The 23,217-nt window shown below is 45.1% G+C and overlaps 1 protein-coding gene across 1 annotated transcript; it reads right to left on the reverse strand.

The window, feature by feature from the left end:
* Positions 1 to 3,192: 3,192 nt before the first annotated feature.
* Positions 3,193 to 18,875, reverse strand: ZNF239 (zinc finger protein 239). The gene is given in 6 exon segments (XM_068982272.1): positions 3,193 to 3,371; positions 9,623 to 10,895; positions 10,897 to 10,929; positions 10,931 to 11,004; positions 11,007 to 11,091; positions 18,870 to 18,875. Coding segments are annotated over 6 exon segments (1,650 nt in total).
* Between the last annotated feature and the right edge of the window lie 4,342 nt (positions 18,876 to 23,217).

Below are 23,217 nucleotides of genomic sequence, written 5' to 3' on the forward strand. Positions count from 1 at the left end.
CAGGGCACCAGCCCCGAGCATCCTGTATCATGCATCGAACCTGGACTGGCGATTCATTTCACATATGATATTGGACTCTGGGAGAGGGCACGGGTAGATCTGATTTTTAAGAATTCTCATTCGAACCCTCCTGGCATCCCAGTGGTTAAGACTCTACAGTCCCACTGCACAGGGCGTGGGTTTGATCTTGACCTGAGCTAGGCTCCTGCGTTCTGCCTGGCACAGCCAAAAACAGACAGCAGAGGACTACTCGCTTTGCACTTTCTTCCAATGGGAAAATTAGGACTTGATGAGTGAATCTTGTCCACTCCACTACTGTGTATTATATAATACATGGGTTTGTTGAATCTTGGTTTAAAAAAGACAGCTTCAAAAACCTGACACAACCTCTGTAAGACACTCTTAGGGTGAGGCGCTTGGAATATGGATTTCGTATTAGATGCTTTTTATGGTTAAATTTTACAGGTGGGATAACGGTATTGTGCTTGTGTAAAAGTATGTCCTTGGAAGGTACAGGATGACACATGGAGGGCTCAAGTTTCATCACAAGTAAAGACACATCTAGAAGCCTTAGAAAGACACTAACATCTGTTGATTCCAGATGGAGTATGCCAGCTCACTGAATCCTCTAACTTTTCTGTTTGAAATTGTTGAAATATTTGTACAATTTTAAATATATTGTGAAATATATTGATCAAGAAAATGCTTATATTGCTTACTGAAATTCTTACGGCTTGGAAATCCCATTTGAGTAAAGCATCAAATGGTTGTGCATGTTATCTAAGAGAGATGATACGTTTTTTCAGTTGTGCATTTTCACTCATCGAACAATTTTGTGTATTGCCAATGTCAACCGAAAAAGAATGCACAACCTAAATGCTGACAGTTGTTTTATACAACAGGCATTCTTAGGACTTCAGGCCTGGGAGGCGGCCTCTCAAGTAACCTTGGGAAAATTGCTCCAAGGAGGCGAGGGGGTTAGCTAGGATATACAGGGGTTTTGCAACAAAGGGTAGATAGTCTGAATGACACAAAATTATTGGAAATTAAAGGAAAACCAAACATCTCAAGGAATTTAGCGCTTTTCTATGCATGGGAAGATAGAAGAGTCTGGGCTCGAACCAATCCTTTGATACGCACCTCCGCTATCGGCCAGTATCCTGAGCTTCCTCAGGGAGCACCACAGGGTGTGGCTGCGATCTGAAGGCTCGCAGAGGGCAGGCATTCCTTGCTTCCTTTCTGAGCTCCCTTCAGTTCAGTCCCGTTCAGTCGCTCAGTCGTGCCCGACTCTTTGCGACCCCGTGAATCGCAGCACGCCAGGCCTCCCTGTCCATCGCCAACTCCTGGAGTTCACTCAAACTCACGTCCATCGAGTCGGTGGTGCCATCCAGCCATCTCATCCTCTGTTGTCCCCTTCTCCTCCTGCCCCCAATCCCTCCCAGCATCAGTCTTTTCCAGTGAGTCAACTTTTTGCATGAGGTGGCCAAAGTAAACACCCAGGGCTGATCTCCTTCAGAATGGACTGGTTGGATCTCCTTGCAGTCCAAGGGACTCTCAAGAGTCTTCTCCAACACCACAGTTCAAAAGCATCAATTCTTCGGCGCTCAGCCTTCTTCACAGTCTAACTCTCACATCCATACATGACCACTGGAAAAACCATAGCCTTAACTAGATGTACCTTTGTTGGCAAAGTAATGTCTCTGCTTTTGAATATGCTGTCTAGGTTGGTCACAACTTTCCTTCCAAGGAGTAAGCATCTTTTAATTTCATGGCTGCAATCACCATCTGCAGTGATTTTGGAACCCCCAAAAATAAAGTCTGACACTGTTTCCACTATTTCCCCATCTATCTGCCATGAAATAATGGGACCAGATGCCATGATCTTTGTTTTCTGAATGTTGAGCTTTAAGCCAACTTTTTCACTGTCCTCTTTCACTTTCATCAAGAGGTTCTTTAGTTCCTCTTCACTTTCGGCCATAAGGGTGGTGTCATCTGCATATCTGAGGTTATTGATATTTCTCCTTGCAATCTTGATTCCAGCTTGTGCTTCCTCCAGTCCAGCGTTTCTCATGATGTACTCTGCATATAAGTTAAATAAGCAGAGTGATAATATACAATCTTGACGTACTCCTTTTCCTATTTGGAACCAGCCTGTTGTACCAATGTCCAGTTCTAACTGTTGCTTCCTGACCTGCATACAGATTTCTGAAGAGGCAGGTCAAGTGGTCTGGTATTCCCACCTCTTTCAGAATTTTCCACAGTTGATTGTGATCCACATAGTCAAAGACTTTGGCATAGTCCATAAGGCAGAAATAGATGTTTTTCTGGAACTCTCTTGCATTTTCCATGATCCAGCAGATGTTGGCAATTTGATCTCTGGTTCCTCTGCCTTTTCTAAAACCAGCTGGCACATCTGGAAGTTCACGGTTCACGTATTGCTGAAGCCTGGCTTGGAGAATTTTGAGCATTACTTTACTAGCATGTGGGATGAGTGCAATTGTGCGGTAGTTTGAGCATTCTTTGGCATTGCCTTTCTTTGGGATTGGAATGAAAACTGACCTTTTCCAGTCCTGTGGCCACTGCTGAGTTTTCCAAATTTGCTGGCATATTGAGCACAGCACTTTCACAGCATCATCTTTCAGGATTTGAGATAGCTCTACTGGAATTCCATCACCTCCACTAGCTTTGTTCGTAGTGATGCTTTCTAAGGCCCACTTGATTTCACATTCCAGGATGTCTGGCTCTAGGTGAGTGATCACACCATCGTGATTATCTTGGTTGTGAAGATCTTTTTTGTACAGTTCTGTATATTCTTGCCACCTCTTCTTAATATCTTCTTAAGTTCCTGAGTTCCCTTAGGCTCACCAATTAATGCTCCAAGGTGGCCACAACCACTGAGGACTATGACGTCCTTTCTTTACTGGCATGGCAGGCAGTATTCCATTTCTCACAAGTGATTCTGAGAAGCTGGCATCATATTTTATCATGATTACTACAATTGCGAACACCACCACACTGAACTGCTGGGCCTCCTGGGAGAAGCCGTACTGTCAACGGGCTTTCAAACTGCATTCCAGGTCTCTTCTCCCATCATTTCCTCCACCTGCGTCAGGATCTCAGCTGGCGGAACAGCCACCTCACATCCCCTTCCCTACTCTGACCGACGGTTTAGGTCTCACTGCCAGCTTGTGGTCAGGAAACCGCCTGTAGGCCAGACGTGGACGTGCCCTCCAAGTCGGACAGGCGCTCTGGCGCATGCGCCACCTGGCGCGCAGCCTCAGTCGGCGCGGCGGGACCGACGCGCTCTGGGGGCGTGGCCGGTGCGAAGGGCGGGTGGAGCTTGCGTGAGGGCGGGCCCGGGCCCTCCCTTCCTGCCGGCGGAAGCCCTGGGAGCGTGAAAGGTCCGGTCCGGGCCCTGAGGTCTCACCGGCGCCTTCGAGTCCCAGGGAAAGCCGCTGTATTGCTGGCGGCCACTGCTCTGAGGCCAGTGTGCAGTCCGTGAGGGCTGCAGGGAGTCCTCGCCCTTCCACTCTAACATGGTCAGGAAAGATTCTGAGAGGCCAGCTTGTGCCTCAGAACGGCCCGGCGGCGGGAGACGGCGCTAGGATGCGCGTCTACGGCAGTTTCCTCCCCACGAAACCATCTGCCTAGTCTGGCGTTGCGTCTGTCCCTGCACGGAGCCAGAGGACATCGCTTGCAGTATAACGTGGACTCTCACCACGGGACACTTGCATTTCTGGGTGTTCCTTAAGGGCTCTGGGGTCACAATTCATAATGAGTTATGGGCCTGACCTGATGTGTCCAGCCTGTGTGTTTTCAGATGTCCTGATTTGAATTTATTGAAAGACCTACCTGAGATCTTGGGGCTCCGGAAGTTGGAATCCTCAAGTAGGTTCCAACTGAAATGATTTTGTCCCTTAGGTTCAACTCCTGGTTCCCAGGAACAAAGCCGATTTTGTAAGGTTAAGAGGAATCTCACCTGGAAAGTGGCTCATCTGAGTGGAGACCTCCCACCAGGACCGCAGAACCCATGAGGAGAAAGGCCAAGAAAGAGCAGATCCTAGATTTGCACAACTGATAGCACAAAGTAACCCTTGTGTTCTGCAAGCCTCCCTTCAGACTGTGCGAACTTGTTTGAACTGGAGAGGAGAGACGAGCTGGGCTAAGGCAAGGGGCAAACTTGCCCAGGACATTACACTTTTGAGGGTTTGAGAGAGCATAGTATGGGGGAAAGATATACCACCTCCCACTAAGAAAATGTTATCTCAGACATTCTGAAAACCTTTGACTTATTTCTGATTCTCCACTCTTTCCAGTTCCTGAGGAGGCCTCACAACATGCCCCTTATCACATGGAGAGCTGTGTGTGCTTCCTTCATCCTCACTTAGCAGACACAGGAAACGAGTGAAGGAAAGAGCTTCCCCGATTACTTGTTTCTGCCTAGCTGGAAAGATGAAGAAAACTCAGCCCCAGAGGATGAATGTCCGGGTCATCCTATTCTTAGCAGCCTAGCCAGTAGTCAGATTTTCAGACACAGTTAAGTCAAACTTAGTTTCTATCAGAAGACTGAGAAGCTACTGCCGAGGTAGTTAAGGACCGAAAGATGTTCTGCAGGAGGACATTCCACCTAGCTAGCGTATGGAGCGCATAGGTAAGAGAGCCAGGACGTGCAGGGCGGATCAGACCTCTGGTGGTCTATTCTTTCTCCTCCAGCCCCACTCTTGCTCTCTGCATGTAGTGTCCTTGATCCTACAGAGAATAACAGATCTCAAGTGAGTTATTCTTCCCCTCCTTCATTTAGTGTCTTATATGAGAATTTTTAGCATTAGTAAGTTAGAATGGAAATACAGAAATAGATGAACACCAACTTCAAGGTTGGTGATAATGATGATATGATATGATATGGTGATATGATAATATACATCATATTATCAGTAATCAGGAACACATCAGTACCAGGATGAAGTAATATGAAGAGACATGCAGGTTCTATGCTGTTACTATTCTGTGCCATTGTTGACCCAGTTTGTCTGCATTTTCTCATAGTCATAGCAAAAATGCAAATGTTGCTACATGATTTGTGTTGGCCCTTCAAGAAATCATCATGCTAATTCCTCATGAGACGGTAAGAATCCTAAAAAACGAGTTTCTTTCCTAATCTTCCTGTAGGTATCACAGTAACTAATCTTCCAGCGACTATGGGAAATGGGTGCAACCAGCTGCCTGCAGTTGCTCCCCAGGGAAGCAGCACGTTGTGCTGAAGGAGGATTCAGTTAGTTCAGGTTTCTAGGGGATGCGAGACTGTGGCCTTGCAGACCTCTTTGGCTTTGGTATGTAGGCAATGTTGGCTCCCAAAATAAGTTGGAATGGGTTTATTCCTAGAAGAGTTCATATAGAATTGTTACTATGTCTTCCATAAGTGTTTGGTAGAATTTACTTGTACCATCTGGCCTGTGGAAGGTTGTTAGTTTAATAGGGCTATTCAGTTTTCTCTTTCTTCTTGAGTGAGTTTTGGTAGTTTGTACCTTTCAACAACTTTTTCTATTTCAACCAAGTTGTTGGATTTATTGGCATAATTAATAAAATTTTATGCTACTTTAGCCACACCCCACACACTGTTGTGATTCAAAATATTTTCAGATTTTCATTGTTATTTTCTCTTTATCCCATGGCTTACTTAGGAGTCATTAACTTAAATGTTTGGTGACTCTGTATCTTTCTGTTAGCAATTTCTCATTAAGTTCTATTCTGGTCAGAGTGTATCTTGTATGATTTCCATTCTTTTAAATTGTTTGCAGCTTTTTTTGGCCCATAACATGTGCACTTGGGAAGAAGGTGTATTACGCTGCTGTTGGAGTATTCTATAAATGTTAGCCAACTTGGCTGATAATCTTATATATCCTAACTGATTTTCTGTCCATTTGTGCTATCAATTACCCACGTGCTGAGACTGGTAATTTGCCTACAGCTATTTCAATTTTGTTTTTATTTCATGCATTTTGAAGTTCTGTTATAATGTATTGGGGCTAGAAGACAACTGTTTTTCTGTTGGACTCACAAAAGTAGAATGCAGGTCTGTCCCTAAGGGCCATTTGATTTCTACAGAGAAGAAATTTCTCATCTTTTGCTGGAGGGTAGGTCCCTGGTTGACTGTGCACATGGGTTAGGGGAGGAGGACGTGCTTCTCCCTGGCTGTGCTTGGTCTCTGTTGCTGCACAGTCTTTCTCTAGCTGCGGCACACGGGCTTCTCATCATGGTGGCTTTTCTTGCTGCAGGGCATAGACTTGAGAGAGAGTGGACTTCAGTAGTTGCGGTATACGTGCTTAACTGCCCCTCAGCATGTGGAGTCTTCCCAGACCAGGGATCAAACCCTGTCCCCTGCATTGGTGGGCAGATTCTTAACCACTGGATCACCAGGGAAGTACCATTTCTTTTTATCCCCTAACTCTGGCTGTCAGTGGTTTAAAAGATTATAATTTAGAAGTGTAACTGCAAGTAGTGATCATATATTCACCAGTATTTTGACCTTAACATCTTAATCCATATAGAAAGTAAACAGCACCTACTGAGTAGGTAAGAATTTTAAGAATTTAATCTGTAACCTAGATTCCTTGCCAAATTTGTGATGGAATTATCAATTGAATACAATTATTGAGATTTTCCAAAGGTCTTTGTTCAGGTACCAGTAAAGGATCAATCTTAGGACGACCCTTGAATTCTGAAAAAGAACCATTTTGCAACACATCTTTTTTTTTGTTTTTTTTTTTTTTTTTCATTTTCACATGTCTGAAGTTGGGATATCTTAAAAATTAGCAAAGTGCTTTCTCTCTGTCAATCTATGGCATCTTTGGGACTTCATGAATGTGAGACATGCCCTGTTCTTCCTGCATTTTCTTTTTAAATAACTGTGTTTATTTCGGCTGTGGTGGGTCTTTGTTGCCATGTGGGCTTTCCTCTAGTTGCAGTGAGTAGAGGCCACTCTTTAGTTGTAGTTTGAAGGGTCCTCATTTGCTGTGGCTTCTGTTGTTGCAGAACACAGGCAATAGCGCCTGTGGGCTCAGTAGCTGGGGCTTCAGCAGCTGGGGCTTCAGCAGCTGGGGCTCAGTAGCTGGGGCTTCAGCAGCTGGGGCTTCAGCAGCTGGGGCTCCAGTAGCTGGGGCTCAGTAGCTGGGGCTTCAGTAGCTGGGGCTTCAGCAGCTGGAGCTTCAGCAGCTGGGGCTTCAGTAGCTGGGGCTCAGTAGCTGGGGCTTCAGTAGCTGGGGCTCAGTAGCTGGGGCTTCAGTAGCTGGGGCTCAGTAGCTGGGGCTTCAGTAGCTGGGGCTCAGTAGCTGGGGCTTCAGTAGCTGGGGCTCAGTAGCTGGGGCTTCAGTAGCTGGGGCTCAGTAGCTGGGGCTTCAGTAGCTGGGGCTCAGTAGCTGGGGCTTCAGTAGCTGGGGCTCAGTAGTTGGAGCTTCAGCAGCTGGGGCTTCAAGTAGCTGGGGCTCAGTAGCTGGGGCTCCTGGGCTCTAGAGCACAGGCTCAGTTGCTTCAAGCCATGTGGGATGTTTTCAGATCAGGGATTGAATTTATGTCTCCTGCATTGGCAGGTGGATTCTCTATCACTGAGCATCAGGAAGGCTCCCTTTCCTGCATTTTCATGCACAAGTTCCTTTTTCTGATTTTCCCTCCAAACTTCCTTACCACAATCAGCAAAATGCTTCCCATGGACTCTGACCACATTTCAATTGTATTAAGAAAACTAATGCTTAAAAGAGAACAATAAAAGCTAAACAGAGTTAAAGACATTGCTAAATTAAGGTATGTATAAAAGGAGACTTGGCAAACAGGCTAGTTTATAAACATTTGAGACTTGGACTTTAGATCTACTCTCTGGACTCACTGCACATGGATTCTCATGATCATACTTGGCTCTAAGTCCCAAACAGATTACATATATCAGCCAATTAGAAGACATATGTGACAAATAAGAGTCAAATCCAGAAGAGATGTTCACATATAATCTTATGAGGCCAGGAGGAACTGGGAGGGATTCATAATTCTAGTGCTCACCAAAGCAGAATCACATCAGTCGTGATGCCATCTTATGGTGCCCAGACTAGTGAGGGTTTCATGCAATGCCAAAGTGCAGATGCTCAGTCACTACCCTAATCATTCCACGCGGGCGCCTCTGAGTTGGAGTCGAATATTCTGGGACTGCCTCTTGAAGGGAAGTAAGTATCAATCTGTCACCTTCCTCCATTTCTTATTAGACATTAGCTACATTTCCTCTAAATTTAACATGTCACTTTCCTGTTATCCATGTCCAGTTAACTGCTTCAGGTTACCTTTGATCAGGATGTACCAGTTATAACCCCACCTCCTCAAGGTAATAAATATTGCATCTATATTTCCCCCACCATTGTTTCATGTATGGATACCAGTCACTGGTGAATAACTATAGATGAACTAGGGAGCCTCTTAAGCACCAGTTGGGGAATCAGTCATTGTTTAGAAAATCAGGGTTGCAATTAGTTCACTGTATATAACTTCTGCTTTACTTATGTATTCACTAAAAAACAATCAATTTTCTCTGAACTATTTTACAAGCTTCTTGTTTTAACTTCTAGGAGATGATCCTTAACCCTCTGAGGTGTCCTAGCACCACACCCCAATTGAATTATGTGTGATAGAGTGCATATTTTAAGCCTTGTCGTCTCAAAACATACCCTCCAAGCCTTCCTCAAGTTCCACAGTGTAAATTTAATCAGAGAAGATAGAAAATGTGGAAAGAAAGGAAAAAAGCCAAGCAAAACAAGACAATAATAGTTTAGCCATTAAGTGAAGCAAGGACCTGTAATTCCTCTAGAATACAGATAATATTCTGAGCCATGTCCTTTGAGCTGTTTTGCAGATACTGAAACTGCCACCAGATGCAAGAAGTTAATTGTTTGCTGCCCATAAGCAAGCAGACCCCAGATGGGTTAGAAACTGAAGGTTGATGATATTGACTCCTAATTGCCTCACCATCAACCAATGAGAAGAATGTCCGTGCGCTGATCATGCACCCCACAGTCCCCTGTTCCTCACCTTATGTTTCTCTGAAAGCCATCAGTTTGGGTCTGATGAGCACCAACCACTTGGACTCCTTTGGTGCCCTGCGATAAACGGTGCACTTCCTTTACAACCCGGTGTCAGTAGATTGGCTTTACGCTGCTCGGCCCAGAAGACCCAAGTGTGGCTCAATAACAGGGTTGCAAAAGCAAATGACTTTTGGGGGTTATAGCAAATATTAAAACATATTGTGCAATCATAATTTAAAGAGGGCTACTCAGGGCAGGAAGGGAAATATGAAAAACACAAGGCACATGATTTGAAGAGAAAGCCAAAGTCCCAGATTCTCAGAGAGTGTGAACAAAGGAAACGCGTTCTGCTTAGACAAATATAAGGTTCTTGCACTTAGAAATGCTGGGTAGGATATGCGGCTCTAGTAACACTGGCTGAATGGCAAAGTACAGACATTTTCACTCTACCCATCTGAGCAAGAACAACAATCAATTCACTGTGTAGCATAACAAAGTGCCTGGTACTTAAATCCCTTGAGTGAATGACTTTCAGTGAGGCAACATATCTGAATAACTCTTACTATATCCTGAGAATGTGAAAGTAAGAGTAATGTTAGAAATATTGAAGTCTTTGGAGTAAGAGCATGTGATTGAAGACCTCATTTAGTGGGGGTCTTTCCTGTGGACCCGCTGGTGGATGTGGAGGTTGGAGCTCTGGCTGAAGCCCTTCCCACATTTGTTGCACTCATAGGGCTTCTCCCCAGTGTGGACTCTCTGGTGGATGAGGAGTTTGGAGCTCTGGCTGAAGCCCTTCCCACACTTGCCACAGTGATAGGGCTTCTCCCCAGTGTGGACTCTCAGGTGGATGCGGAGGTCTGAGCTCTGGCTGAAGCCCTTCCCGCACTCGTAGCACTGGTAAGGCTTCTCCCCTGTGTGTGAACAGCGGTGGATGTGCAGGTTGGAGCTCTGGCTGAAGCCCTTCCCGCACTCCCCGCACTTGTAGGGCCTCTCGCCCGTGTGGATGCGCTGGTGGATGTGCAGGTTGGAGCGCTGGCTGAAGCTCATCCCGCACTCCCCGCACTCGTAGGGCTTCTCGCCCGTGTGCACGCGCTGGTGGATGTGCAGCTTGGAGCTCTGAGTAAAGCCCTTCCCGCACTTGTCGCATTTATGAGGCTTCTCCCCTGTGTGGACTGAGTGATGGATGAGCAGACTCGAGCTCCTGGTGAAGCCCTTCCCGCACTTGTCGCACTTGTAAGGCTTCTCATCCGCGTGGACTTCACGGTGGATGAGCAGACTCGAGCTCCTCGTGAAGCCCTTCCCGCACTGATCACACCTGTAGGGCTTTTCTTCAGTGTGCTCCCTCTGATGCAGGACCAGCTCTGAGCGCTCACTGAAGTCCCTACCACACTGACTACATCTGTATGCTTTCTCTGAGGGGCGGATTTTCTCACCCGGGCGACCACCTGGGCTGGCGGTACATGTTTTCCCACAGTCTTGATGGCTACAGGGCTTCTGCTCTGTATGAGCTCTCTGATGATGACTGGCCACCCGGGATTTCCAACCTCTAACGTCTTTGTGGTTATAGTCAAAGGGCTCCAGGGATTCTTTCAGCTGGCCAGTATGGCAGATTGTCTCCGCTTTGAACAATGGCAAGACCACTTCTTTTACATCAGCCACAAGTTTATCTTGAAGGTTCTCTGAACAATGCTCAATGGGAGGACTTTTGCCCCCTGTCAGTTTCCTCTCAGTGCTTTCCTGAGGATCCTGGGGCTCATTCTTACAGAATGAGGAGTCCTGGGTGGCCATCTGGATCGGGTCTTTCAAAGATGAATATTCTTCACTCTCCATGTTTTTTTAAATTATCACTCTGAAGAGTCACCACACTGCTTGTGGTTCCTGGAAATATGAGAAGATACTTTTCTCCACTTCTGACAAGTAGAAACATCCAGTTCAGGGTTACTTACACCTCCCTGTGAATATTCACAATTTAATTCTGACTCCTCGTTACTGTACTAAGCCACCTCTTCCAAAATTTGCCAGCAGGAAAGCTCTTGAGGTAATAGATAACATAAGGACTTTATCTTCATTTTCCACAAAATTTTCATTCAAGTCTCCTAGAAAACAAAGGGAATTCAGTGACAACAAACAAAATTTCAAGATTTCAGAGCTGCCTAAGGTAACTAGCAGAAAGTTCAGTCTTGTCCTTATCCTCATGTCCTTTGGGTTAGTGTCAGGAAGGGAGAGGGCTTGGGTACGCAGGACAGAAATCTTGTCTCTGCTTTTAAGTACTGCCAATGAAAGCACGTGCACCCTAGCCTTGTAGAAGGCTAGGAATCCCACATTCTTGTCATCCCACAATTAACATTTCATTCCATTTCACCAGTTAAATGTCAGTTAAAATAAAACGAAGTACTCGACTTTAATAAGTGCTTGGGATACAAAAAGGAAATACAGATCCTTTTGCTTGATAAACTGGAATCTACTGGGAAGAAAGACAGACAGGCCAACAACAACACCATGTAAGTGCTACTATACAGATACATGCACGGCTAGTCACGGGGGCACGGGGGGGGGGCGGTGCGGTGCAGATGACTCAGACCTCGGGGGAGATTTCTGGGAGCAAACATAAGGGAAAAAAAGTGGAATGTGGAGGGAGGATGTGACATGTTCTGGAAAAGATAAGCAGTTTCTTGTGAAGGAAATAAAACAGGTAACAGTGGTAAAGACTATGCCTAGAGAGGAAGACAAGAGCCAGAACAAAGGGCTTGGTGTGTAGTTAGAGATGCCCTCAGAGATGTAAAGCTATTAAGGATTACAGTTGTGAGTGAAATGACGGACTCTGTGATTATAAATACCATCATAAATGAGCATGACTTTAAGGTAGAGAGAGAGCTGCTATAGCAAATCAGAAGAGTGATGAGGAGGATGGTTATGGAGAGAAAGGGAGAGATTTGTTCTGAATCACATGATGACTGACTAAACTCAAAAGGGAAAGAAGGCCCCAAGCATGACTCAAGTCCCTTGAATGAGTGACTAGGTATGGGTTACTATATCATAAGACGGGATCTTAATCTCCAAGGCTAGAGTAGGGAAGGGGACAGAAAACAGACTTGGAATCTGACTCTTTAAATTTGTGGTGCTGGTGGAATATTCTGTTCAGTAAGTGAAACATGTGGGTCTGGAGCTCCTGGGAGAGAACTGTGCTAGGAATATAGATTTCAGACTTACTATAGATGGTCCCTGACTTACGATGTCTTCACTTACAAATTTTTGACTTTATGGGGGTGTGACAGTGATATGCCTTTGAATTTTGGTCTTTTCCTGGGCTAGCAAGATGCTGGACAAACCTCCCTCATGATGCTGGGCAATGGCAGCAGCTGCAGCTCCAACAGTGTGGTTATAACCCTTGTCTTCCACTTTCAGTACAGTGTGCAACGAACTGCCCGAGATACTCAACACTAGTATAAAACAGGCTTTGTGTTAGATGATTTTGCCCAACTGCAGGCCAGTGTAAGTGTTTTGAGCATAATTAAGGCAGTTAGGCTAAGCTATGATGTTCAGTAGATCAGGTGTATTAAAGGCATTTTTGACTTAAAAGTATTTTTCAATTTACAATGAGTCTATGGGGATATAACCCAACTATAAGTTAATGAAGATCTGTAGTATGTATGTTAGTGAAAACAATTAGGGTAAAGATAGTTATATTACACTGAAATGACCAAAATAAGAAAATCCACAATGGTCTTGGAAAAAAAAGAAAGACTGCCATTACTAGAATAAAATTGCTAGGGAACTTCTTGTGATAAAGTGCAGATGGATGAGGTCTAATGGGGAAACAAACAAAAAACAAGTGCACAGCTCAAATTATGTACAGAAAAAGGCTCCTGAAGAAGTAGGAGAACGTCCGAAGAAGTCCGAGAAATTAAATTCCAAGCTCAGAATCAACTATTCTGAACTAAGAGAGGTTTACTCCAGAAATAGGTTTTTACTATCACGTCAGGCATTTCTAATGTCTTGACTAGTTGTTGCCATTAGCAACGCCACTGTCCCTACTACCCTCTTCCCCACAAAAAAATGAAAAACTAGGAGGTTAAGGGGAGTGGCCCCATATAAAGCTTCAAAAACAAACTGCTCCCAAAGAAGAACTCCTAATAGTATGATTTGGGCTGAAGACAGCAGCGTAAGTTGAGGTAATGCCAAACCTGCACAATGACAGGGCTGAGGTACAAAGAGAAGCAACCAACGCCACATGTGCCCAGGATAAAGCCGCAAGCTAAACTGCGAGGTGGAATTTCTGACAAGAAGGACATCCCAGAGCTGGAAACTGAAGCAGGGCATGTCCCAGATAACATCCTGGCCTTAAGAGGCAATCTCAAAACAAGGGTCTACATCGTAACTCACCACCTGGATTCTTCTTAGATTCATGGCAAGCCCGGTCAGCAGAGGTGTCCCCTGTACGCTGAATATACACGCACCAAGGAGGGCTGAGCATCAGCTGAGGGCGGGGCACTCCAGTGTCACGCTGTGAACGGAAGACTTCTGGAAAAAAAGAGACAAGAAACATAAGGAAACAAACAAGAAAGACAGAAACGCATGTCAATAAAGAGAGGCACAAACTCAGGAAACAGTAAGAAGAGGTAACAGAATTTAAAAGGTTCATAATGAAAATCCCAGAGAAATCTGAGGGGATATCACATCTAAAAACCACGATCTAGTAATAACCCATAAACACACTGCTATAAAGAAGAGTTGGGATTTTCCTAAATTAATAAAAAGATTGAAAACAATGATAATCATAACATTTGAGACTTATTCAGACACCGAGTTGTGTCCGTCTCTTTAAAACCCAAGGACTGCAGCACGCCAGGCTTCCCTGTCCTTCACTATCTCCCAGAGTTTGCTTAAACTCATGTCCATTGAGTTGGTGATGCCATCCGACATTTAACATTTACTGTCCTCATTTGGAGCACTCAGAAAGCAGATGCATGATCCTACGTGAGAAAAAAATTAGGACACTCATTCTACACTGGAAGAACCAAGGTTAAAATGATCAAGTAATTTGTGTCATAGCTGCTGTCAGGCAGTCTGATTTTAAGGCCTGCAGTCTAGATGGGCTGAACAGCTAAATGAATATCCACCTAAAATGAAGACTGAGGGGCACTCAAGGAATGCAGAGTAAAGGCAGACAGATGGAATGATCAAAGCCTGTCTTGTGCGAGTTCGATGAATACCGTGGAGGTAGAATGCAGAGAAAGTAATGATCAAAGAATTAGCAGGGGAAAAAAAAATTCTTAGAATTCAGGAGTCAGGGCTCACTAAATGTTAAAAATTGTGAAACCTCAGGACTTCAACGAAACAAAAAAAAACTAAAAAAAAAAAAAAACCCAGAAAATGCTAAAAGCATCTAGATAGAAAAGCCAAGTTATGTGCAAATACAAATGAGAATTATATTGACACTGAACTACAGAACAGCAGTATTGTATACCTGAAGATAAATGAGCAATATCTTTTAATTTAGGAAGTAAACTGACTGTAAAATTAGCCTTCTATCTCATACCCAATTCAATCAGTAGACTGGCTAGACACTTTTTCAGGTTAGAAAGGATTTAAAAAATTACTGAAACAATTATTCAGCAGTGTACTATAGTAAAAATTTTTAAATTAAGAAAAAGATGACATATAAGAAATAGCAGTGAGCATTAAGAAATCAATAAAATAGACAAGCTGAATCAACTGTTGATATATAACAGAAAACAGTAATTAACCAAATCAACCAAATGCTCTAGAAACAGAGTGGAAAGGGAAAAACCTCAAATTAAATATATTTTGAAAAGCAAAAATTAGTTGTAGGAAAGGGAAAAAACAAAAAAAGGAACTGTAATCTATGTATACTATTTTGACTCTGCAGGAACAAGAGTTATGAAATCAAAGCAATGTAAGTATTAACCACTGATGTGACTCTGACAAACTCTTGGGATGATGGTCATGTTAGGGGAAATAATGAAGTCAATAAAAAATATCAAATATTGATAAACTGAAAAAACAGCAGTATATCATAATATAATAAATTAAAACTACCTGTTAACAGTGGTTAAAAACCCAAAGCCTGCTGACACATGTTGCTTGTGAATGTAAATTGGTATCACCCCTCAAGAAGGACATTTTAACACTTATGTGTCAAAATCACAAATATATGCACGCAGCAGTCCAGCTCGGGGGTTTTATTCTTCAGATTTCTTGGCACAGCTGTGAGTGCTACTTGCACAAATTTATTCACTGCAGACAGCTTGTGACAGCAAATGAGCAGAACTCTAAGTATAGAGCCTACCTTTACTTTTGCCTCTCTGCAACCCAGTCTCTGTCAAGCAGTCCCAGTGATACAGGTGAATCAGTTCATAGCATTTTGCTGTCCCAGCGGCTTCCCACTGAACGCAACACAAATTCACTTTTTTTTTTTACTGATGCCTTCAATGGCACGAATGAATCACCCCCGCTCTAATCTTCCCAAATGCTTCCTGTATTCTAGCCACACTCCTTCTTTTAGGTGTCTGGGTCTTCTCGTGAACTCTTCTCTTGCCTGGAATATTCTTCCCCTACCCAGTCACCTGTTTAATGCCCATTAACGCTTTAGGTCTCAGTTTAAACATCACTTCAGAGGCTTTCCTTGAACCTCTCAACAATACATTTATCACTCTCATCCCATCCCATGCCCTCATTCTCTCAGAACACAATTCTCCATCCTTCACAGGACTTAATGAATTCACAGTAACACACTGTGTTTACTATAATGTCTCTTTTACAAGACTACAAGACATATTTCTTTGAAACTCCACAGCAGCCAATTTTTAAATCTTGATTCCCTGGTGGCTCAAATTGTAAAGAATCTGCCTGCAATGTGGGAGACCTGGGTTCTTTCCCTGGGTCAGGAAGATCCGTTGGAGAAGGGAATGGCAACCCACTCCAGTATTCTTGCCTGGAGAAGTCCATGGGCAGAGGTGCCTGGAGAGCTATAGTGCATGGGGTTGCAAAGAGTCGGACACAGCTGAGCGACTCACACACACACATGTACATAAAGCAGTGGGGTATTAGACACATTGCTTTCCCTCCAGAAACCAAAGAAAATAAATCAGACTCGCAGATCTAATGGTTAAAATAAAAGTATGCAAAAAAATATGTAATCAGGTATGAGCCTGTGCGAAGAGTTGACTTATTGGAAAAGACTCTGATGCTGGCAGGGACTGGGGGCAGGAGGAGAGGTGACAACAGAGGATGAGATGGCTGGATGGCATCACGGACTCGATGGACGTGAGTTTGAGTGAACTCCAGGAGTTGGTGATGGACAGGGAGGCCTGGCATGCTGCAATTCATGGGGTCGCAAAGAGTCGGACACGACTGAGTGATTGAACTGAATTGAACTGATGAGCCTGTGAGATATAAATTCCGAGAAAAGAAAGTTCCGAGAAAAGGAGGAGGTTGAGGACTTCCCTGTTTGGTACAGTGGATACGAATCTGCCTCCCAATGCAGGTGATACAGGTTTGATCCCTGGTCCAGGAAGATCCCCTGGGGCAGGAAATGGAAACCCACTCCAGTATTCTTGCCTGGAAAATTCCACGGACAGAGGAGCCTGGCAAGCTACAGTCCATGGGGTCACACAAAGCTGGAAATGACTGAGCATATACACACAAAGTTCTTTAGCTGCTTAGAATAATCAAAAACATCCTTTTCTGCCAAAAAAGAATTAAGAAAGTGATTCCTCAACTATAGCTCCTGGGGCTCCCAGCACTGGTGCTCAAGTTCACGTTCTTACCCACTGAGGCCAAGTGGCTGTAGTTCTCCAGCATCACAGCTCTGTGCAGCTTCCTCTCAACAGAGTCCAGCAACCCTACTCTTTCCTGGTGAAGTCCACAGAGGCATCCTTGAATGCTACTGGTTCCTAAAACATTAAGCACATTCCTCCTCAACTGACAACCATCGGAACAAATGCCCCTGAAGGAAGGTGAGGTTGGGAGCACGTAAGAGGGGAGAAGGATACAGGGGGGTGTGCAGTTCAGGCTGATCTCAGTCTAGTTTGGATGGAGCCTTTCCTTCCTCATTTCCTTGCTGAGCTGTCCTTTTGCCCCATTCCTACTATTATCCTGATAACCTTAACACGCAGAAGAACGATTTACCCAACACGCTAACCCCACATTTCTTCATCTCTTCAATGCCAATGATCTTTGCCTCATTTCAAACTCAGGAACCACAATTAGGGCCATTTCATTATTTGGATCACTCTGTTTTTGAAATATTATCTCAAAATTCACACCTTAAATACATCTTCCTATTTTTCTTCTCTTCTTCCTCCCTCACATCTATTTTACCAAGACCATCATCCTTTCAGTTCAGTTCAGGCGCTCAGTCGTGTCCGACTCTTTGCGACCCCATGAATTGCAGCATGCCAGGCCTCCCTGTCCAGCACCAACTCCCACAGTTCACTCAGACCCGCGTCCATCAAGTCAGTGATGCCATCCAGCCATCTCATCCTCTGTCGTCTCCTTCTCCTCCTGCCCCCAATCCCTCCCAGCATCAGAGTCTTTTCCAATGAGTCAACTCTTCCCATTAGGTGGCCAAAGTCCTGGACTTTCACCTTTAGCATCATTCCTTCCAAAGAAATCCCAGGGCTGATCTCCTTCAGAATGGACTGGTTGGATCTCCTTGCAGTCCAAGGGACTCTCAAGAGTCTTCTCCAACACCACAGTTCAAAAGCATCAATTCTTCGGCACTCAGCTTTCTTCACAGTCCAACTCTCACATCCATACGTGACCACAGGAAAAACCATAGCCTTGACTAGACAGACCTTTATCAGCAAAGTAATGTCTCTGCTTTTGAATATGCTATCTAGGTTGGGCATAACTTTTCTTCCAAGGAGTAAGCGTCTTTTAATTTCATGGCTGCAGTCACCATCTGCAGTGACTTTGGAGCCCAAAAAAATAAAGTCTGACACTGTTTCCACTGTTTCTCCATCTATTTTCCATGGAGTGATGGGACCGGATGCCATGATCTTCGTTTCCTGAATGTTGAGCTTTAAGCCAACTTTTTCACTCTCCTCTTCACTTTCATCAAGAGGCTTTTGAGTTCCTCTTCACTTTCTGCCATAAGGGTGGTGTCATCTGCATATCTGAGGTGACTGATATTTCTCCCGGCAATCTTGATACCAGCTTGTGCTTTAATCCTTCCTTTTTCCTCTCAGCCAAAGTGTACTTCTGATATCAATGTCTCCCCTAGTCTTCTAAATCATATGCCCTTTCTTGTTCTAAACTAAGTAGTTGAACATTCCTAGAAAAAATAAAATAGCACATTTACCCACAACCATAAAACACTCTCCTTAGGTATTCCCAAACATTTATCTCTAGTCCTAACCTTTCCTCTCAATTCCAGGCTCCCATTTCCCACCTACATCTACACTTGGATGTCTAAAAGGCACTTAAAACCTATCAAGCCCCAACAGAATTTTTTTTTAAGCTTTTGGCTGTGCCGCATAGCATGTGGGATCTTAGTTCCCTGACATGGGACCAAACGCATGCCCCTGCTTTGGCAGTTCAGAGTCTTAACCACTGGACCACCAGGTAAGTCACCCCAACAGAATTCCTGCTCCCACAATCTCCATCAGTGTCTGCTCTTCCGTTGCTGTCCCCCGAGTGCCACACAACCTACGAAATTGCTCGAGCCCAAATCCCAGAAGTCCTCCTGATTTCCTTCTCACTTCCTCACATTTTATCCATCACCAAGTCACGTCAGCTCTGCCTTGAAAGCCTCTCTGAAGCCGCCCACTTCTTCCCAGCTCGCACCGTCATCATTGTAAGTCCCAGCTGTCGTTAACTCTCCACCCACACCGACCTCCTAAATTCATCTTCCCCCACATGATGAGTCTTCCACACAGCAGGGAAGGTGATCTTTTAAAACACGTACCACACCAGGCATGAAACTCTCCAAAGGCTTTTCCACGCACATGGAATAAAATCCAGACTCTTCATTCTGGCCTGCAAGGCTTTACAGCCTGGGGTCCTGTCAATTCTTCAAGCTCAGCCTGCATCCTCCCCTCCTTACATTTCACCTGGCTTCTGTGACCACACTCAGCTCATCTTTAAATCCTCAGCAAACAGCACACCTGACTCAAAATCTAAATGACAAATATTTATTTATAAATTCACAATTTAAAATCATGAAATGATACAAGTAAAAGAGAAATCTCGAGATCATCCAACTCGGCACTCAATTTACAGATGAGAAAACTAAGGTTCATAACTGCAAAGTGACTCATTCAAAGTCACAGAGGAAGAGAAGGGTTAAATGGGACTCCTACCTTTCAGCAGACTCAAGGACAATGTCTGGGATACAGTAAGAAAACAGTAAGCACTGATGGAATGAAGTCCTTTCTTTAAATTCAAAAAATGATTAACATATGCCAGGATCTCAAAATGTCACTGTTCTAGCAATCCCCAACTTCATCACAGTGCATAATCATTAGGGAAGAGATAGAAGGAAAAAAAAAAAAAGAGCACAGGTTCTTACTTATGTTAATCTTTGCTGAAGTTCTCAATTATATTCAAGGCACAAAGATATTATGCTTTCAATACTTTGAGGCAGCTTACTGTCCTCTAAACAAACTGATTTTTCTAAGAGCTCATGGTACCTTTCTATGGATGTGGATGTGAGGATGGTTTTTGCCAACCAAAAAGATGGTCTTGCTGGTGGTGCTGTGAAGAATTAGTTCATTTTTTTTTTCCCCTTAAAATCCAGCCTGTATGCCTGAAACACTGTAAATCAACTATACTTATTTTTTTTAAATCATCTAATAAAAAAAAAACCCAGCCTGATATTTTATTCAAATAACTCCTGGTGTGATGACCTGTTTAGTTACAGAGAAGAAACAGCATGAAGTTAGAAAACATGGGGTTGACTTCTGACTTTGCTGTTCTCTGCAATAAAAAAAATGGTACTTCCCTTCTGCTCCCTCAGAATTAGAGCTCTCCTCTGTAAGATGACGGCACCAAGGCAGAGAGTTAAGAGGGGCTACCCTGGTGGCTGGCTAACCCCTTCCTTTTCAAACATTCTATGACACTAAGTATCAGTCTTGAGGTAGCTTTCTAGAAGGGGTTTTGTGCAGACAAATGACAAGTTTTGTTAAAAAGCCTACATGGTAACTCAACAATTCACTGTACCAATTAAAATGCAGATATGTTGATAAAGGGAACAAAGCAAGCAGAACACAAAAGACGAGCAGCCCATCCTGTCTGCCTTAGTGATGCTCACATCAAGCATGCAGAGAAATACTTCACAATAAATGCAATAAATCTTTGGGTTGTACAAAGATCAAAGAGATGAAAAAGGAGTGAAATTCTCCTTTCAGGTGGTCTAGGGGAAAGTTGCTTAGGAACCTTTACCTCTGAAAGAACACCCGGGATTTCTGGCAGTGACATGGTACTTACTGAGCTGTTATGTAACACATTTTCTCATGTCTTTAACTCAAGTTTAATAAATGATTACTGTTCATGCACACACTTTTTCCCCCACACAGCACATGCTCGTGAAGACAAGCACCGCAGTTTATCATTCTATTTGCTTTCCCCAGACCGCTCAGCAGTAGACTGAGCGTGTGATAGCTGCGGATGACTTTCACTGTGAGTGAAATGTCTGGCAGGAAAAGGCGCGCTGCCCGAGACTGGACCAAACATGCTGTGTGAAGTTTTCCAATAAAAGAGCACAGCCCAGGCCCCTGAGGAGTGAGTCAAACTCAAGGGGGCAGGGTAGTTCAGTGAAAACAGGGGTAGAATTTAAAGTCAGCAAACTGTGCAGACCCTGGTGACATCATTTCATAGCTATATGCTCTTAGTATCTTAATGTTCCTATACTCACATTTATAAACACTATATGTCTCACGCTGAAGTCTGACAAAGTGAAAAAAAAAAAACCAGAACCAAGACAGGACCTGACACCAGATACACACTCAGTTAATGCTGATGCCCTTCCCCCCAAAGAAAGGATATTTCCATCCTCAGAGAAGAGAAAGCCCAACTCACCTGGAACTTGGTAATTTTCTCCTTTCAGGAAGGACAGATTCCTGGAAAAGTGGAGTTAAGGGAAGCGAAAAAGCCGTGAAAATCAGGTCCACTTTGCTGGACACAGACTAGCCAGTCCAGCAAGGCTGCCGGGGGAAAAATGTTTTCAGGTCTGCCACCTTTACACGCCCTCTCCTGGGATGCTTCTGCTGTCGCTTCACGCTGCGCCTCCCTCACCTCTCCACGGGGCCTTGGATCAAATAGGCCAAACCTCCCTCGCAAACCCATGAAAGCAAGAAAAGCCCACTGCCCCCAGGAGCTCTAAGAGGCGCCTATTTCCCCAGCCTTTGCCCTCAAGTTCTAGTTAGAGCGGTAGCTCCCCGGATCAATGGGTCGCCTCTCGGAGATATTTCGGCTGCCCGAGACGCCTGACAGCGGCTCTGTCGGGGATGCAGGGGCTCTGACGCAATCCCTTTTCAGCGAGGACAGGACTGTGGGGACGGGAGGGTTGGTCCCTCACAGGAGCCCCTCTCGGTCCCCTAACGTCCCCCCAAAACCTCCTTCGAATAAGGCCAGTCATCGGCGTGCAAAAGGCCGGTGTGGTCAACTGCGAAGCTCCCAGGCCGGCCAAGGCCGAAGCTCAGGCGGTGGAGAGGAGGGCCCCCGGGAGCCCCTGCCGGCTCAGCGCTGGGGTCCGCCTGGCCTCCGCTGACCCCCGCTCGGTCTGCGGAACGCAGCGCCGGCCGCGGCGCGCGGACACACGCGCGGCCCTCGACCGCACCTCCGCCAGGACGCGCGCCCTCCCACGGCCACCCCCGCAGCCCGGCGCCTCCCCCGGCGGCGCGCCCACGACTCAAGCGCCAGACGCCTCCCGGCCGGCTGCCAGGCGGCGCGGCTTGCCAGGCCTTTCTCACCTCACGTGGAACCCGCTACCTGGAAGCGCAGGGCTCGTGATGCCGCCCCGCGCCAGCGCCTACGGCCGCGAACTACGCGTCCCAGAGAGCCGCGGGAGGGCCACGCCCACTTCCGGCGCCCTGCCCGGGCTCCGCCAGGAGCTGCGCTGGAGCGCAGGGTGCAGCTCCCTGCGGAGTGCTCTTCGAAATTCGCAACTAGTTCCTTCACGTTATCCTCCCATGTGGCATTGTTTTTAAATTTCTTTCTTGTGTTTGTTTTAGGGAATACCCATTAGCATGCTTTTCAATTTGTTAAAGTGCTACTGGGGGAAAAGAACGGAAATATCACCCGTACTTTCTCTCTAAAAACATTCTGAAATGAGTATCCCCTTCTCACCTCTGAAGTTCGTTCATTTAGCAAACATTTGAGGTCCTGCTATGTTCCAGGAACTGGCCAAGACGCTTACGCAAAAAAAAAAATCACCGTGGATGTTAAATTCTAGTGAGATCTCCCACTGGAGCAGTATACGATTTTGATAAAAGGTATCAGTTCAGTTCAGTTCAGTCGTGTCCAACTCTATGCGACCCTATCAATCGCAGCACGCCAGGCATTCCTGTCCATCACCAACTCCTGGAGTTCACCCAAACTCATGACCATCGAGTCCGTGATGCCATCCAGACATCTCATCCTCTGTCGTCCCCTTCTCCTCCTGCCCCCAATCCTTCCCAGCATCAGAGTCTTTTCCAATGAGTCAACTCTTCACATGAGGTGGCCAAAGTACTGGAGTTTCAGCTTCAGCATCATTCCCTACAAAGAACACCCAGGGCTGATCTCCTTTAGGATGGACTGGTTGGATCTCCTTGCAGTCCAAGGGACTCTCAAGAGTCTTCAACACCACAGCTCAAAAGCATCAATTCTTCGGTGCTCAGCCTTCTTCACAGTCCAACTCTTGAATCCATACATGACTACTGGAAAAACCATAGCCGTGACCAGACGGACCGTTTTTTGGCAGAGTAATGTCTCTGCTTTTGAATATACTATCTAGGTTGGGCATAACTTTTCTTCCAAGGAGTAAGCGTCTTTTAATTTCATGGCTGCAGTCACCATCTGCAATGATTTTGGAGCCCCCCAAAATAAAGTCTGACACTGTTTCCATTGTTTCCCCATCTATTTCCCATGGAGTGATGGGACCAGATGCCATGATCTTCGTTTCCTGAATGTTGAGCTTTCAGCCAACTTTTTC

Source organism: Capricornis sumatraensis, chromosome 10, assembly GCF_032405125.1.
Source record: "Capricornis sumatraensis isolate serow.1 chromosome 10, serow.2, whole genome shotgun sequence".
Lineage (NCBI taxonomy): Eukaryota > Metazoa > Chordata > Mammalia > Artiodactyla > Bovidae > Capricornis > Capricornis sumatraensis.